At 38.7% G+C, this 18,323-nt stretch overlaps 1 protein-coding gene across 2 annotated transcripts; it reads left to right on the forward strand.

The window, feature by feature from the left end:
* The first annotated feature begins 474 nt into the window (after positions 1–474).
* Positions 475–16,394, forward strand: BZW1 (basic leucine zipper and W2 domains 1). 2 transcript variants are annotated; one of them, XM_081261793.1, is made up of 12 exons: positions 475–533; positions 2,085–2,158; positions 4,844–5,020; positions 6,885–6,979; positions 7,405–7,470; positions 8,675–8,810; positions 9,547–9,656; positions 9,762–9,932; positions 10,375–10,521; positions 11,018–11,156; positions 12,452–12,574; positions 13,200–16,394. In XM_081261793.1, the coding sequence occupies exons 2-12, from the start codon at positions 2,095–2,097 to the stop codon at positions 13,229–13,231; spliced, it is 1,260 nt and encodes a 419-aa protein (XP_081117919.1). In that variant the 5' UTR covers positions 475–533; positions 2,085–2,094; the 3' UTR covers positions 13,232–16,394. The 2 variants fall into 2 exon arrangements, with proteins under 2 accessions (XP_081117919.1, XP_081117920.1); XM_081261794.1 differs by lacking the exon at positions 475–533 and adding an exon at positions 742–879.
* Positions 16,395–18,323: the final 1,929 nt, after the last annotated feature.

Raw genomic sequence — 18,323 nt, forward strand, 5'->3', positions numbered from 1 at the left:
CAGAGAAAGTGTTAGAAAGGCACATTCTTGGGTTCCGCATCAAACCCATGGAATCTGAAATTGCAGACACGGGACCCCCCGCAATCAATTTTAACAAGTCCTCCAGGGGATTTTAATGCTAAGTCCTGACATCCACTACACGCAGGCGACAACGATAGAGACCACTGTAAGACGTGGCGGCCTCAATCGGTGGGCAGAATTTCGATTCAGAAGCCTATGCCTAGGTCTTCCATTTCTGAGAGGAGCGGTGCACGACCCCAGGTAGTCAGCACTGCAGAGTAAAGTCACCCTACTTCAGGGTAGGCCTAACATACTAGACTGGGGCAGTGGAGAAGCGTAGCTCTCTTTATTCAAGCCAAGCCCTTATCCCGCCCCTGCCTCCGCCCACTTATGGCCCGAGCACCCCCACCCTCAGGCTCCAACTTCCGGCGCTGGAGAAGGGGTCGTCAGGGTTGGGACTGGGGAAGGATGTATCCAATTTCGGGACTGGCGGGGGACGCTTTCTTTCACTCAATACCCCTATTTGCTAAGAGGCAGGATGACGCGGCGGAGAAAGAAAGACAGGCTAGCCTAGGACAAGCATGTAGGCAGTCGGGGATCTAACAAGGGAATAAAGGAGTCTGAAACTCCTGCTCTCTTCCTTGCTTTACTTTCCCACCCCTCGCTTCCAGGAATGGAAAAGACGGAGGATTGCGGCCGTGATAGGGGCGGGGCGCGGGGTGGTGCAAGGAGGAGAAATCTCGCGAGAGCGGAGAACCGGGGAGGGGGTGGCACCTCTTCCCTCCTCCTCCTCGCGTTAGTTCCGGTCGCAGAGGAGACACCGCTGCAGTTGCCGCCACATCGGGGATTTCTGGCTCTTTTCTCTTCGCCTTAAATTCGGTGAGGCCAGTCGCCCGACTCTTGCTGGGCCGAGATTGCGGCCCGTCGTTGCCGGGCGAAGGGCAAGGGAGGCAACAGGTCGGGTGCGGCGACGCTTGGGTGGGCCTAAGCGGAGGCCGCCGCATGAGGCCAATCGGATCCGGGGCCTGGATTCGAGGGTCGGGTCCCTAGCTTTGGCTGGGAGGCCGAGAAGCCGGAGATCGAGCCAGAAGTAGGGCCCGGGAGCTTGCCGCGGCGCCGCAGGCGAGGCAGTGGCCGAAGCGGCCCACCTCTGGACGCTGCCCGGGCCTGGGTAACAAAGCCGCCGCGGCCTCTGTTGGGTGATGTACGCGTGGGGGGTTCCGGCGGGCGGGGCGGAGGAGCCGCCACCACCACTGAGGCCGCCTCCTCCGCCGCTGCTTTCGCTGGAGGGCGGGCGGATGTACGGGGCGGCGGGGCCCCCGGCGCGGAGCGCCTCGGCGCCTGTGGTCCGCTCGTTGCGGCGGCCGCCACCCCAGGCGACAGGGTCAGTGGAGAAGGGCCCACGGGACCCCACGGCACCCGACTGTAGTCGAGAGAGGGTTCCGGGACAGGGGCGGCTTATCTGCTGCTCTTGTGGGTGGCTAAGGAAGAGTGTGGGTTGGGAGGCACGTGCCCGGGGACGAGGCTCACTTAGACTGTAGGTTACAGGGCAAAGGAGGCCCGGCCGTCACAGCTAATTTTGCAGGCCGGAGTTGTGCAAGCTTCCTTTGCGATCACAGGCATGCCTTTGGGGTAGGGTGGTACTGCTCAGAAGAAGGGATTCCCCTTTTGACTGCGTCTCAGGATTGAAATACATATTTCGGTGACTAGTGATAATTTCGGCGTTCTGTGGTGCTTAGAAGTAGTGGAAGATGGAGGCGAATTTAAAGAGGAATGTGGAAGAGACTTAACAATTATGTTTGTGATGGTGGATTTGTCACTGGTCACTGTGACACTGTAAAGTCATCCAAAGGTGTAGTTCCCAGGATTTCCTTAAAGTGCTTCTTATAGAGAGAAATGCAGATTTTGAAGTTACATTTAATTCAAGTGAAGATAATTCTTTGTGCCTGCACCTGGTATATTGTCAAGTTGAAAGTGTGTTCCATGTGATTTATATGTGACTAGACTTAAGTTTTTTCTATGCTTCGTTTTTAAATGACTGTTACAACACAGATACTTTTAAGGCCATATTTCTGTTTTCCTAGGGTGTCTTTTATGAATAATCAAAAGCAGCAAAAGCCAACGCTATCAGGCCAGCGTTTTAAAACCAGAAAAAGAGGTAAATATTTGTTTAAATATCTCTCTTCACACCTCCAGATATCTTTTGTATCCTGGTTCCTCTGACAGTCATTGCATAGTACTAAAACCTCAAGAGAGAATACCAGAAAGGAACTTGAATTTCTAGGTAACTTCCATTTCAGATGTGCCCCTAATACTTCTACTGCTTTCTCAAATTTGTGCTTTTTAATTATCAGCATATCTCTAAGCAGGTTATTCAATGTTGTTTTTAGTGTAAAAATGAAATACCTTCTAGGACTAGGGTTGTGGCTCAGTGGTGGAGTGCTTGCCTAGCATGTGTGAGGCACTGGGTTCAATTCTCAGCACCACATATAAAGAAAGAAAGAAAGAAAGGTTCATCCACATCTTAAAAAAAAACTTTCTAAAAAAAGGACTTCACTAGCTAGCAGTTTCATTTAAACAAACTTTTGCTTGAGCAAAGAGGTTAATTTGTAAAAAGAAAATTCCTAATGTCATTAATTTCACCCAAGTTATGCCAAGATGTGTGATAAGGATTGAGGATGTAACTCAGTGGTAAAGTGCTTGCCTTGGGTATGATCTGCAGCAGCACCCCCCCCCCAAAAAAAAAGTGTAAAGAGAAAAGTCATAATTTACCCATAAAATGGAAGTAAATTATGGAGTAAGAGTCACATTGTAATGTGTAATGAAATTAAATATTTCTTACAGATTTAGTAAGAAACTAACTACTTTTTTTTTTTTTTTGTATTGGTGTGTACTTAAATGAATGTTGACTTCTGTAGCAAGGAATTGTGCTAGTAGTACAGGAGCTAAATAAGATATGGTGTCAGGTTTTTTATTAAGCTTAATATTTTCCAAGAAAAAAAACACTTTCAAGTATTCTTGCTTGAAAACACATAATCTGTTTTAAAAGAAGTTTAGAGAAATGGGTCAATTAATGGTAATAAGTTGTTTTTCTTTTTTTTTTTTTTTTTCAAGAGTAAAAAATAAATTTAAGAAACAGAAAGGAGAAAGGGAGAGAAAGAGAGTGAGTGACTCTTCCAGAGAAGAGGGTCTCCAGAGCTGGTTCCCCAAGGAGTGGGGATGTCCTGCCCCTTTTTATAGATTTCAGGTTTCCTTTCTTCTCAGGCCTCCTCTTCCCACTCAGCCTATGTAACCAAAATGGCTGGAACAGAGCTTGGGGGAGGGGGCTACCACTCCCATGTGGGCCCAAAAAGGCAGGAAAGGAGCTACCTGGTATATTCATTAGCAGTTCCATGCTGGGAGGAATAATTCCCTGGGGGCAGGTGACCTTGGCAACTCCTTGGCCTTGGAGGGGAAGTACTCATTTCTTTTTGGATCAGCCACCATCTTCCTGACCCAATCATTCATTATCTATAGGGACTATGTAAACCCAGTCTCCTTCCCCCTTCTGATTAACGGAAGTGTAGAGTGAGAGCTCTGGCTGCTTCAAGCTGGAAAGGGCTGACATGGAACAAGCAGTTTGGGTTTCCCTTTTAGGAATGTTTTGGGTAAGTCTAGGGGTCTGTGGTAAAAGTCTGGTTTAAAGTCTTCTGAGAGGTGGGTGCTATTTGGTGACAATTCCAGATGAGCCCCCATCTGAACCTGGTCTTGAAAATCAGGATCTGGTCCTTGTTCCCCCAGTGTTGAAGATTAAACACCTGAGAAATGCTAAGGCAAGAGCAAAAGGTAAATTTTATTTAAGAAACAGACTCCTCCAGAGAGGACAGGGTCCAGAGCTGGTGCCCCTGTTTTTCTTTTTCTATCTTGAGTAATACACAACTGAGATATGTTACAGTCTTTTATAATCTCTAGTATTCTGTTCCCTTGTAGAGGTGGTAAGGAGAGCAAAGTGTGATTTGATTCTAGTCTTTGAAGGTACATTTAGATTTAGCCATTTAATTTTCTTAAGGAACAGGAGTTATAAACTAGAACAAATAATGCTGGTCAATAATATGCTTTCCAGCTGTGTGTTCTGGTGCACACCTATAATCCCAGCAAAGCAGGGGACTGAGGCAGGAGGGTCATAAGTTCTAGGCCAGCCTCAGCAACTTAGCGGCAAGACCCAAAATTTTTTAAAAAGCATTGCTGTGTTCAGTTTCCAGTAACCACCTCTCAAATAAACAAACAAAAAATTTAACCCTGGGAGCCAGCTGGTGTGGTGACCTGCCTGAAATCCCAGTACCGTTAAAAAAAAAATACATATACACACACTTTCCAAAGATTACTTTAATAAATACCAAATGAATGGTTAAATTAAAAACCAAATTGTTTGTGCATCTAAAGAACCAATACCCCAAGTATTTGGACAAATTTTCAAAGGGTCACTTAAGGTTTGAAGGATAGTCTAAACTCTGAAAAAGCCAAGATGCCTTAGAACATTCCAGGTGGAATTGTCTTGTGGCAGTAGGTACATGAAACATGAGTGCAATTTAGCTCACTTAATGAGATTTGTTTGAAAGAGTGGCAGGAGAAATGCCACATAATTTGTGTGACTTACATTTGCAGAGGGAAGCTTGCAAAGGATATGAATATAGTCTCTTTCCTCTTGTGTTTATTGCAAGTATTGGGTCATGTAGCTTGTGTTTGCTTTTTTCCCAGCTGTTGAAATAAATGAAATTAAGAGGAATTTGGTTAACATATTGTAGTTTGATGGTACAATAAGTCTTTTGGTAAGACTTCAAATGATTTGGGTTTTTCCCCACAGATGAAAAAGAGAGGTTTGACCCTACTCAGTTTCAAGACTGTATTATTCAAGGCTTAACTGAAACTGGTACTGATTTGGAAGCAGTAGCTAAGTTTCTTGATGCTTCTGGAGCAAAACTTGACTATCGCCGATATGCAGAAACACTCTTTGACATTCTGGTGGCTGGTGGAATGCTGGGTAAGTGTCTGGGTTTTGTTGGTTTAGGATTTTAGGGAAGTGAATGTACAGAGATTATGGAGAATCCAGAATATAGACTATTGATGAACCTATTGGGTGGGGTGGTATTTTTGGCTGTGTTGTATTTTATTTCGTTTCTGCCCCCATAAGTTTTTCCATTCTTTTCTTCTAATTCATAATAAGTTATCAGATTTCCGTGTTCTGTTAAGCCTCATGTTTGAAGTCTAATTTCCTACAACATCCCCAATTGATGATTTTTCCAACATATGTTTGAATACTACCATTTTATGGAGAAACTTCTACACTTGTTTTGTTCTATGAATGCTCTAGTCCTGTGCTGCTCAGTACAGTAGCCATTTAGTCACATATGCCTATTAAGTACTTGGGATGAGGCTAGTGCAAATTATGCAATAAGAATAAAGTACACATTGAATTTTAAAGATGTAATAGAAAAGAGCCAGACATGATAGTGTAATCCCAGCTACTTAGTGAATCTAAGGCTGGATAATTAGCTTTAAGGCCATCTTGGGCAACATAACAAGGCTCCATCTCCAAAAAGACTTATTTTTAAAAGTTAACAGAAAAAAGAATGTTAAGACAAGTTATTTCAAAATGTTTTTAGAGTGATACTATATTGCCAGCCAAGCTATGAGGCTTACCTGACAGTGAATTACCCAGTAGTAGACCCAGGAACTTAGAACTCCTACCATTTTGGGGAGTGAAATTTGCCAAATTATATTGTTGTGTTGTTTACATGTTTAAATATATAACAACAAATCCCACCATAAACTATAATGCACCAATAAATGAGGGAAGAATTCATCCCTTTTAATGCCTAGTCAAGTGAGTATTTCTTTTCATTGCATTAGCCAATTTGTAGTAAAAAAATATGAAAGGTTTCTATTTCTATTCATAATACTGTTACCAGTAAGGCTTTTTTTTTTTTTTTTGGAGGGGGCGGGGAAGATCTTTAAAAAAATATTTACCAAGGAAGCCAGGTACATGTCTGTAATCCCAACTGTTAAGGAGGCTAAGGCAGAAGCATGGCAAGTTCAAAACTAGCTTAAACAGCCTAGGAAGACCCAGTCTCAATAAAAAGGGCTGGGGATGTGGCTCAGTGGCAGAGTGCCCTGGATTCAGTCCTGAGTACAGGTTTTAATCAAAATTGTTTTTCTAAGGAACATTTAAAATACATCATAAAGAGAATAATATAATGAACACATCTGATCTTTTACCCAGCTTCAACAGTTGTTAACATATCTGTGCTTTTTTTTCTCCTTCCCCAGATTTTTTAAAGCATTAAGTTTTCATAACAGTATTTGTTTTTATAACAGAAGCTTAAAGGATTACTTTCTTCATGGAAAATTACATGTAATCAGAGCCATCTCTGAACATCTCCATTTGACAGATTTGGCACTACTGAATGGTTATAGAGTTACTTTAGGGTGCTAAGATTGTTCTATGTATTCCTGTGTACATTTTTACTCTTCATTCTTATATACTGAACCCACCAAACACACTGGTTGATTAATTTTGCTTTTAAATTTGTCTTTTAGGATGTTACCACCTTATTTTCTATTGAAAATTCTTCTAAAAATTTTTTTTTTTTTTTAAATGGGGCTTGGGCTGTGGCTCAGCAGTAGTGCACTTGCTTGGCATGTGTGGGGTACTGGGTTCAATTCTCGGCACCACATATAAATAAATAGAATAAAGGTCTATCAACAACTAAAAAATATTTTAAAAATAATAAAATAAAATTGCAAAATTTGAGACTGGGATGTAGCACAGTGGTAGTGCCCTTGGTTCAATCCCCAGTGCTGAAAATAACTAAAATAAGCAAAATTTTTTGTTAAATATTCTTTAGCCCCAGGTGGTACACTGGCAGATGACATGATGCGTACACATGTCTGCGTGTTTGCAGCACAAGAAGACCTAGAGACCATGCAAGCATTTGCTCAGGTAAGTAAGATTTTACTTCATGTTTTCAGTTAGCTAATGTTTAAGGAACATTTTGCTTTAAAAGGAGGGACATGTAGTTGGGTGTGGTGTTGCAGACCTATAATACCAGCCACTCTGGAGGCTGAGGTAGAAGGGTTTCAAGGTCAAGGCCAGCCTCAGCATTTTAGCAAGACTTATCTCAAAAAATAAAAAGGACTAAGGTGTAGCTCAGTGGTTAAATCTCCTATACCACAAGCGTGCTCATGCACACACCCAGCAATACAAATCTATAGAGAAGTTGCAATTAAAGCATTAGTAGTACTGGTATATTTAGGATTGAGGAGCTGATAAAACTCTTCCCAAGTTGATATAAAGTGTAAGCTTTTGCCTTTAGTGTAAGATTTCCTTCTTTGCTGTTCTGGAAATAACTTTGGTGTTCTTCATAGGTTTTTAACAAGTTAATCAGGCGCTACAAATACCTGGAGAAAGGTTTTGAAGATGAAGTAAAAAAGGTATGAGGAGGGATTGGGTGTAACTCAATGGTAGAACAAGAATAGGGTCGGGAAGAGAATGTTAAACTCTAATTCCCACAGATTTGATATAATTTTAAATACTTAGGTGAGCTGTAATTGAAATCTAATTTTGGAGTATATTATATAGTTTGTTAAAATAGCTCTAACTTGTGCACTGTTGCTTAGCTGTGTCCAAACAAATGGCAAAGTTAAAAGGCTAAGTGGAGTTGTTCAGAATATGGAGGGCAAAGGATCAGAGCCTAAAAAATTGAATAACAAATTTAGCTTAGCTTACTTGATATTTGAGTCCCAGTGTGAAGTATTTTATAAACAGGTGCAAAGAAAATCTGATAACATTAATATTTATTGAGTGCCAGGTTTTGTTCTAATTATATCAACTCATTTAATATTCATTGAAGACCCTGGGAGCCAGGTGTAATAAGATGCCTGTAATCCTAGTGACTTGAAAGGCCGAGGCAGGAGGATTGCCAGTTTGAGACCAGCCTCAGCAATTTAATAAGGCCCTAGCAACTTAGTGAGGCCGTGTCTCAAGATTTAAAAAAAAATAAAAAGGGCTGCAGATGTAGCTCAGTGTAAAGCACTCCTGTATTCAGTTCCCAGTTAACCCCCATCCCAGAACAAGCCTGGGGAGGTTGAGGCAGGAGGATCACAAGTTTGAGACCAGACTCAGCAATTTAGCAAGATCGTATCTCGGGCTGGGGCTATAGCTCAGTGGCAGAGTGCTTGCCTAGCAAACGTGAGGCACTGGGTTCAATCCTCAGCACCACATGAAAATAAAATAAAGATATTGTGTCTACCTATAACTAAAAAATAAATATTAAAAAAAGGCAAAAAAAATAGAGGAATTCTGTCCATCTACAACTACAAAAAAAGGGGGGGGATCCTATCTCAGAATAAAAAGGACTAGAGGTATAGCTCAGTGGTAAAGTACCCCTGGAGTCAGTCCCAAATACAACCCTGGTAGGCAAATTTTATTATCCACATAAAGTGTGAGGAAACTGAAGCACAAAGATTAAATACTTTGCCCAAGATTATTTAGCTAATCAGTTATTACAACTAAGATATAAACTTGAGTGATTAGGTCCCAGAGCCCACCCTTTCAATCAATAGAGTGAGTGTGCCTTGCTGTTTGTCTTAGTGTAAAGCAATTGCTTTTCTGACCCTAAACTATTTACTTTTACAGCTGCTGCTGTTCTTAAAGGGTTTTTCAGAGTCGGAGAGGAACAAGCTGGCTATGTTGACTGGTGTTCTTCTGGCTAATGGAACACTTAATGCATCCATTCTTAATAGCCTTTATAATGAGAATTTGGTTAAAGAAGGTAATTAACCTTTAGCATAGGGTAGTCTTTGAATGGATTAGAGTGGAGTAGGTGTAATTAAAGTAAAAAGAAATGCTTTGGGAACCCAGAAAGATTGGTACCAATTGGGAGACTTGGGACATCTTTAATGGAGATTACACACCAGAAAGATGTCAAGCTGAAAGGAATAATTAGTTCCCATTTGTGGCTTCTGTATTCTGATGCACAAGGCCCTGGGTTCAATCCCCAGCGCTACAAAAAAAAAAAGCTAATTTTTTTTTCTTCCCTTATATGGGGTACTAAGTATTTAAGGGCCTTTTAAATTCGCCACATTCCTGTTATTGTAGGAACTGTTACCCTTAACTTACATTACAAAACACTAAGTATAAAGTTGGCCAAAAATATGCAGCTAGCAAAGGATGAAATAGGTGGGGCTGGGATTGTGGCTCAGTGGCTCAGTGGTAGAGAGCCTGGCGGGCGGGGCGGGACTCGGTTCCATTCTCAGCACCATATAAAAATAAAGGCACTGTGTTGTGTCAATCTACACCTAAAAAATAAACATTAAAAAAAAGGATGAAATAGAGACATTGGAGTGAAAATGTAAGCAGTGGTAAAGGAAAACTGAGGATTCAGTTTAGAAAGAATAATCCTGTGTGGTTGAACTGTGGAGGGGGGAGTACATCGAGATAACAAGATTAAAATCTGAGAAGGTATTTCTGTTAGATGAGCTTTTTCTCCTCCCTTTCCCCTTTCACAGGAGTTTCAGCAGCTTTTGCTGTAAAACTCTTTAAATCATGGATAAATGAAAAAGACATCAATGCAGTAGCTGCAAGTCTTCGGAAAGTCAGCATGGATAACAGACTGATGGTTTGTAACTTTTCTCTTTCTTCCCATTCCTACCAACCCTAGAGGTATATGTAAGAGAAATTTTATTTTGAAATCTGAAAGGGGACAATATTTTAATTCTTTCAGGAACTTTTTCCTGCCAACAAGCAAAGCGTTGAACACTTCACAAAGTATTTTACTGAGGCAGGCTTGAAAGAGCTTTCAGAGTATGTTCGGAATCAACAGACCATAGGAGCTCGCAAGGAGCTCCAGAAAGAACTTCAAGAACAGATGTCCCGTGGCGATCCATTTAAGGATGTAAGCAGTTTTTCTTTTAACCATCTTTTTATGGCTAAACTTCTGGCACTTTCATGCATTTGAGAAACTTCAGAAATATTTCACCAGAGTGAGTGAATTAATACTTAGAGAATTGTACTTCGTCTTAGCCATTTTCATATAATTAATTATTCAGTACCTTACTGATGTCCCAAAATGATGAAACTTGGGTATTTTGTGCAGTCCATTTGACAGACCTGATTCTGTTTCCTTCTCAGTCCCTACTAGCTGGTTTGTGTGTAAAGTGAAGCTAAAATTCACTACCACTTCCAGTTCCAAAGGTTCTATCTATATGTGGTACATATGTGGTTGTTGCTAATTGCATGAAAAGGTATTTTTATGCTTTCATAAAATGTCTAAGTTTGATGTGTGAAGTATATATATCAAAACTGACTTCCTTTACTAAATTTGGATTGTTTTGCAGATAATTTTATATGTCAAGGAAGAGATGAAAAGAAACAACATTCCAGAACCAGTTGTCATTGGGATAGTCTGGTCAAGTGTAATGAGCACTGTGGAGTGGAACAAAAAAGAGGAGCTTGTAGCAGAGCAAGCCATCAAGCACTTGAAGGTATTAGAACTGTGCCTGACAAACTGTTCTGCTTTTTAAGTGGGGATAAGTGAACTGTCACTGTACTTTTCTAAGCGGATATATCACATCTTTGGTTCCTGGGGATGACCCTCCAGTAAGTAGACAAGTAACATATTAACTACTGATAACACTTTTAAGTCTGACTTAGGCTTTATTTGGTTCACAGGTTAAAAAAACAAGAAAACGTTTAAAAGTAATTTAAGCCTGCAATTTGATATTTGTTTTTGAGAGAATATTGGAAAACACCCCCCACCCATATTAACTATTCAACAGTTGCCTGAAATGCTTACAGAATTATTTGATTTTAATGCTTAGTAGGTTTATGGGGGTTTGTTTTGGTTTAATATTCTTGCTTTTAATTTCCAATAAATATATTTCACAGTGATTTTAAAATATGCATTGTGTTCTGTGTTGTAAGAGTTTTATAATGGTTGGTTATTGTATTGAATGACTAAATATTCTCTTCCTTTAAAAGCAATACAGCCCTCTACTTGCTGCCTTTACTACTCAAGGTCAGTCTGAGCTGACTCTGTTACTGAAGATTCAGGAGTATTGTTATGACAACATTCATTTCATGAAAGCCTTCCAGAAAATAGTGGTGCTTTTTTATAAAGGTAATATAAATTTTGAATGTTGTGAATGTGTTTTTTAAGTTCTTGAACTAGAGGAGCCAGGTGTGATGGCACATGCCTGTAATTCCATCTACTCAGGAGGCCAAGGCAGGAGGATCACAAGTTTGATTCCAGCCAAACTTCACAAGATCCTGTCTCAAAATGAAAAGGAAGATTGGAGGGTGGCAAGTCCTTGAATAAGTCCATTGCTTTCAAATGAGTATCTGAACTTGGGCTCCTTGAACTGTTTTACTTCTAGGCATCTTTGATTAAGTTGGGTGCTTTTTAGAATATTTCTGTCAGAATATCTGCCTATTCACAAGTTAAAATCCAAAGCCATTGTGATGGAGTCTGAGAGTTGGCTCTTAACACTTCTAACCACACCACATCAAATTCCCCCAGGTCGGGGCTGGGGATGTGTCTCAAGCAAGCGCGCTCAATCCTCAGCACCACATACAAAGGAAGATGTTGTATCCACTGAAAACTAAAAATAAATAAATAAATATTTTTAAAAAATTTTTTTCCCTGGTCCCTTCTCCAGACATACTTCCTACCTCTAGTCTTCTGCCTATGGGAAGCCCATCACTCAATGTTGATTTTCATTTGTGCTTTAAGACTAGTTTAGGATGCTTCTGTAACTCCCCTATTGCAGTTTTTGCTTCTTTCCTGAGATCTGAGTTATAGAAACATGCTGTAAATTTAGTAGTAAATGCAGGCCTCTGTTGGGAGAGAACCCATGCAGGCAGTTAATTTATTAGTGGTGATAGCACTTTACAGTTCCCCATTTATCAGAGCAGCCTGAATCCCAGTAGATGTAGATGGTGTGTACATTTGTTCTCTCTCTAGTTTTCAATGATGATCTTTTTAGTTCTGTGTATTCTAAACTTAAGAACAGGAATCAACCCTGTTCTCTAAAAAATGTTTAAAAGGAAAGTATGGAAAATGGGTAGTACCTATGCTTCAGTGATTGTCATCTTGTATTTAGGTTTATTGAAAGCATTTATTCAAATCCCTACAGTTTGGGTAGTTTCATACATGGGCAGCAAGTTGAGAAAAGTCTTTTAAGAATAATGATCCTTTCATCTTTTTAACTTTTCTTGAAATTTTGAAGAAACCAGTGTTTTGAATAGATTTGTCTTATAACCAACAAAAATAATGTTTTTACTTTCTGTAAAAATGTTGTTGCCAAGCAGGCATTGATAGTTGATAATTTTGAACCACCTTAGGTAGTTGTAATTCTGCCTCATGTGGAGAAATACATTAAAACTCCTAATGTAACGATTTATTGCTCTCTATAGCTGAAGTTCTGAGCGAAGAGCCGATTCTGAAGTGGTATAAAGATGCACATGTTGCAAAGGGGAAAAGTGTCTTCCTTGAACAAATGAAAAAGTTTGTTGAATGGCTCAAAAATGCTGAAGAAGGTAAGTCTTTCCCTTTGTGCAGATGGTTTGGAAACTGATTTTAATATTTAGGCTATATGTCCACATTTGCATTCTTCTCATTCTCTTGCTACTTTGTATCTAGGGAGTACATACATACCTTGATGACAAACTTGCAAATAGTTATTTGATTTAAGCCAGTTGGGGAAATTAGGCTATAATTATTAAAGTATTTTGATGGCACAGCTATAATACTAAAGATTCTTAGAAGAGTTATTGACTTTTTGTTTGGTACTGGGGATTAAACCCATGGGTGCTGTACCACTGAGCTACATACATCCCCCGTCCCTTTTTTTTTTTTTTTTTTCCATTTTGAGATGGGTTCTTGCTGAGCTGCTGAGGTTGGCCTCAAACTTGGAATCCTCCCTGCCTCAGCCTCCTGAGGAGCTGAAATCACAGGTGTATATCATCATGCCTGGCAGGAAATTGATAATTTTGAGAATATTTATTTATTTTGAGATTTATGAATGAATACTTTTTAATGTCTTCATATAAGTAAGATATTACTAGTGGAATTCTTCTTTATAATTTTAAGCGTTTTAAAGTAGAAAATGGGAAATTTTGCTTTCTGACATATAATGTTTGACTACATTTTCCCCCTTTCTAGAATCGGAGTCTGAAGCTGAAGAAGGTGACTGAATTTTGAAACTACATCCTCAGTAAAGCAAACAGGAGTTGTAGATAAAATGTCATGTCTCATGTGTCCTGGTTCTTACATCTTCCTACCTCCCTATATCAAGCATGATATAAGGGCTTTCATGGCAAATTTTATTTTAACTGTTTCTATGGTTACTGGAAATGTTGGGTTTAGTTTCTAAAACCATGTTTTAAGTAGCTACAGGAGCTATAGATTTGAATCTAATGTTGCATTAGTCTTTTCAGTTATCTTCTACCTCCTGTATTTTCTACTGTAATAATGTAATTTAAGGCCTTCCACAATGAACAGTTCACTTTATTCCCTGGGTTTTCTATATATAAACAGTTTTCAAGATATGATTTGGTTAAAAATAATTTGTTATAAAAATTCTGTTTGCAAATTAAACTGTAAAAGTATCCAAAGTCTCAAAAGGCAATGGTTTGTGTGATAATTTGGTATGCCTAGAGCCCTATTCATTAATGAAAGTCTCTTACACAGTAATTGAACTCATTAACATGATCCTGAGTATTTGGACCATTGCTTGCATGTTAACATTTACTTGTATTTTTAATCCCAGATGTCCTTAAGTTCAATTGTTTGCTTTCTGTCTTTCATCATTAGTGAAGCTATGGAGAACAAACTTGAAGTTTGAGGAATCTAATATGTCAGAGATGGTGGGAAGAAGAAAATTGAGCTTTTTCCCATTGAGAGAAACTTCTGCATTTAGTTTGTATCTTTCTAGGCAAAACAAATGGGTACTCTTTTCATATGAACATTTTCAAATGTACCATAGAAGTCTTATTTTGGGCTCAGAATACCCTTAGTTTGATATGAAAGGACTTCTAAAAAAGTGTGAATAGAGGAAATGACTGTTATAGACCCCATAAAATTGTTGAGAAGGTTAAGAGTCAGCATATTTTAATTGGGGATCTGAATTTAACTTATATTTCCTTTTGGCTTAGAGCATTTGTTCCAAAGAATGAAGTACAATAATTGTATATTCTCACTTGGTCGTGCTGGACTGGCTTCATTCTCTTAGTACATTCAGTAATGACACAAGCATCTTGCTCTTAATGTACCCTAGTTGCCAACTCTTAATTGCCATGAGCCAAATATTTCTTCTGTGTGATTAATCCATTTATTTTAATGGCTGCCTTTTAATTTTTCATCTTTTTATTTTCTTGCTGCTGCCCATCCGTGTATGTAGTCATTAAGGGGAAAATATTACAACATTTTTGGGTGGAAAGGCATTGTGTTATAAGTGAATGTTTTGAAGGATTTTTTAATTGAAAGAAACTAGCCTGGAATAATGCCACCAGAGATTGAGTGGAAATTACCCCTTTTGAAGGTGCCATTCTTATTAGCCAAGAAGTTGGTATTTAAACATTCATCTTGAGGGAATAACGTGTAATATATAATTTGAAATAAATTTATAGTGACCTTAAGAAGAGCATTATAACAGATAACATTGTGGGAATGGGGTGACTTTGTTAAATGAATAACTTGGATAAAGTTTTCATGTGCAGGCAAAATGTATTCACTAGATTTCTACATAGTGATCTGCTTTTACTTTGTAATTTGTAGTCCGCAAAATACTTTTTTTTTTTTTTAATAAAGTCCATCCTTACACTTAGGTTTTATAGATTAGCCTTTTTCTTTGTTTATAAATTTCATTTTAATACCTAGTAGTGTACTGTATGTTGTGTGTTTAGAGATGTCTTTACTGTATAAGCATTAAATAATTCCTCCTTTCATCCTTAAAACTCCCAAATTGTAAACACACAGAATTATGATGTAGCTGAAACTACATTGACAATTTTACGACCAAATCATTGCATGTTGTTGCTGTACAAAGTGTACCCTGTTCTATTATATACTGTGTATAGTGAAAGAGTGTGTAGTCTTCCAGAACTACATTATGATCTTTGATCATAGTTTTTTTTCTTCATAATGACACAGTAGTGTTTACTTACTACAGTATTTAGTAAATGGATACGTCATCTGTGAGTATGATATGAAGAAAGGGAATGCTTTATAAAACAATTGCAGATTTTCATTTTGAATTTTAAAACTCAGCTGCCAGTGCCAACCTATGGCCTCAAATATGTAATTCTTAATAAAGATGTTAAACTTGTACTTTTAATTTTATGATTGGATAAATGTTAAGTTGATTTTCCTAGTCTGGTGTCAGTTTCTAAGCATAAGTTTCCACTTGGATGCTATAATTAAATGTGTGTTTAGAGCTGATAAATTTCTTAGTCTTCCTCTAGGATTATTGTCCTAGAAATTCTTTTTGTTCCCATAAATATTCATTCCAGATACCAAAACGGCCACGGGGTTTTTTAACATGATTATGATGGTGGTGAGGGAAAAATGCACATTTAAGAGAGTAACCTCTGGTTCAGTGTTTCTTCTGCGTTTCCCCCAAGAAATTTTTTTCCTAGTAGCATCCCCAATAAATTTTAATATCATAGATACGCTGTGTATGTACTGTGTCTGTGCTTTATATATGAAAGGAGTAAGACTTTTTGGTTCCCCCTTGGGGTGAAGTCACCTCCATAGAGAATGTACACTTATATACCTTATTAAAAAAGGAGAGAAAGCTGGGTACAGTAGCTTATGCCTGTAATCCCAGGTACTTGGGAGGCTGAGTCAGGAGGAATGAAAGCTGGAGTTGGACAATTTAGACTGTCTCAAAAATTGGGATTGGATGTTGCTCAGTGGTCAAGGCTTACCTAGTGTGTGTGAGGCACCAGTTTGATTTCTAGTGCTGTGGGTGGGGGGGTATTGGTTTTTTTAAAAGAGGAGTCCTAATATGTGTTTATGCATGTCCTTGGTGAGAAGCAATATTTTTTTTTCAGGATCACTAGGAAATGAAAGGAATTCCCATAAGTCATCTTTCAACAGTTTCCTTTGTACCTTAGCCCACCATAGGCACCAGGCAAGGCATTTCCTATTGGCTTTTGAAGATTCTTACTTGGTTGTAAATGTATCAATAAATAGAATCATTTGGACTTCTAATATGTAAAAATGTTTGAAAATCTTACAGATGATTGATTTATCTCAAGGTTGTAGTGACAGTGCTAATGAATTTTTACTGTTCACTGAAGTAGGCTGCTTATAGAAAATAACGCACCACCACTGTGGGTTGACTTCAAATATAGATGCCAACGTTGGCATATGTATATTATACTATAAAATTTACTTTGTAAAAATTTTCCTCGGTTGCTATTCACAGTTGCCATGTAAAGTAGATTAATAAGCATTTCTGTAAGAAATCTGTTAAATTGCCTTACCATGATTTTTTAAATATGTAATATTAGTCCTTTAGTATCAATATGAGGTATTTCTATTCACCAGCCTACTGAGGCCTAAAGATTTAAAATATTGGGAATAAAAAGGGTTTTCAGTAGGCTTGATTTTAAATGGAAACTGAAAAATCTGATAAGTACTTTTGTCTTGACTTCTGTCCTAGAAGTTGAATTCCAGTGGATTAAAATCTGAACACAAACTTAGATATAATTGAAAACTGGATGAGAAAAGCCTCCCAACTCTTCTCCCCACCCTATCCCTATTTAACTATGGGCAGTTTAGGAATCTGGCAAATCAGCCATTTTCATTCTCCAGTGCACTTATTAATGAAGTGAAAGAATAAGAGCACTTTACAAATGTACTTAAATCACTGTCACTTTAGTCCCTCTTAATCAGAAATTTAAAGCTCCACTGATGTATTATCTAGATGAGAATGGTAAAAAGCTGCAGATTCCTTGCTTTTGTAGACTGCTCAGAGACCCATTTGTAAAACAAAAGTTGGGTGGGTGTGTGTGTATATAACATACATACACAGCTTAGTGGCAGAGTACTTCCCTAACATACACAAGGCCCTCAGTTTGATCCCTAAGACTACAAAGAAAAAAATAATGAGCTAGGAGCCAATTCATGCTAAAATTATTAAGGACAAAAGAATTGAAGGGACAAAAGTTGTTTAAACTATTTCTTAAAATATTGAAGGTTGTGCTTAAAATTAAGTTCACTTAAATAAACTAGTTGGAAATAAGTGACCTGGTTATAGACTGAAGCTTTTATTACTTAAAAAGATGTTCTACATTCTATTTTAAGGATAAAATATTTTCTCTGTAAATACACCTCATTTCTATTCTAGTTAGGCATAATGGAGCCGGGCACAGCAAACAGTTGAAGAATGGAGGAAACCGGATAGCTGGTAACCCAGATAGCTCTTGGCAGTCTGAACAACCTCAAGTACAGCCATCTAAGCCAGTGATATTGCTGCATTCATTATTTGTGTTTAACTGTGAAACTTGCATCTTGTCTGTACTCTTGAAATTGAATAAAATTTCATGAGACTCCTTGTTAATGTAGAGAAAAGCAATGACTGTTCAGTTGGTTGTACACTAAAGCCTCAGACCTTGACCTTATTTCATGGTTTAATTAGAAACCAAAGGGTTTTCTCAGACATGCTTTTCTTCTAGATGGCACCTTTGCATTTGTATGGCCTACATATTTCAAACTTGTGTGTGGTGGTGTGTACCTATAATGCCAGCAATTGGGAGGCTAAAACAGAATTACAAGTTTGAGGCCAGCCTGGGCCACCTGGCAAGAACCTGTCTCAAAAATAACTGGGGGTGCAGCTCAGTAGTAAAGGGCCTCTAGGTTCAATCCAAAGACCCCAGCCAGTGTATGATTTTCAAAGATACCAATTCCATTTATTCTCTACAGAGTAGGCTGTAGGTCCCTATCAGCCCACATGTCTGGTGGATCAAACTCTGTCCAGCTCCAAAAATAACCTATCAAATACTGTCACCTTAATTCAAGCCACCAGTATCTTAAATGGAGAAGTGACCTCTGCATACACTTTGTACACCTCATCTGTTAGCACAGTAGCTAGAACATTCTTTAAGTGTAGTTCAAAAGCTTGGCTTCCCCTAGAAAGCCCTACATGATCACTTCAGTTGAATCTGCCTTTCTCTCTTACTATATGCCCAATACTCCTAATGTCTCTGGAAAGTTATGAACTCTACCTAACAAACTGTATAAGGAGGAATCCCGTATTTACAATCAATGTCCATCATACAA

The sequence above is a fragment of the Spermophilus citellus genome, assembly GCF_964194105.1.
Source record: "Spermophilus citellus genome assembly, chromosome: 11".
Lineage (NCBI taxonomy): Eukaryota > Metazoa > Chordata > Mammalia > Rodentia > Sciuridae > Spermophilus > Spermophilus citellus.

Coding starts and splice junctions, on each gene's coding strand:
- BZW1 (XM_081261793.1), top strand. CDS start 2,095: ATGAATAATCAAAAGCAGCAAAAGCCAACGCTATCAGGCCAGCGTTTT. Junction 5,021..6,884: donor GGTGGCTGGTGGAATGCTGG/GTAAGTGTCTGG, acceptor AATATTCTTTAG/CCCCAGGTGGTACACTGGCA. Junction 7,471..8,674: donor TTGAAGATGAAGTAAAAAAG/GTATGAGGAGGG, acceptor TTACTTTTACAG/CTGCTGCTGTTCTTAAAGGG.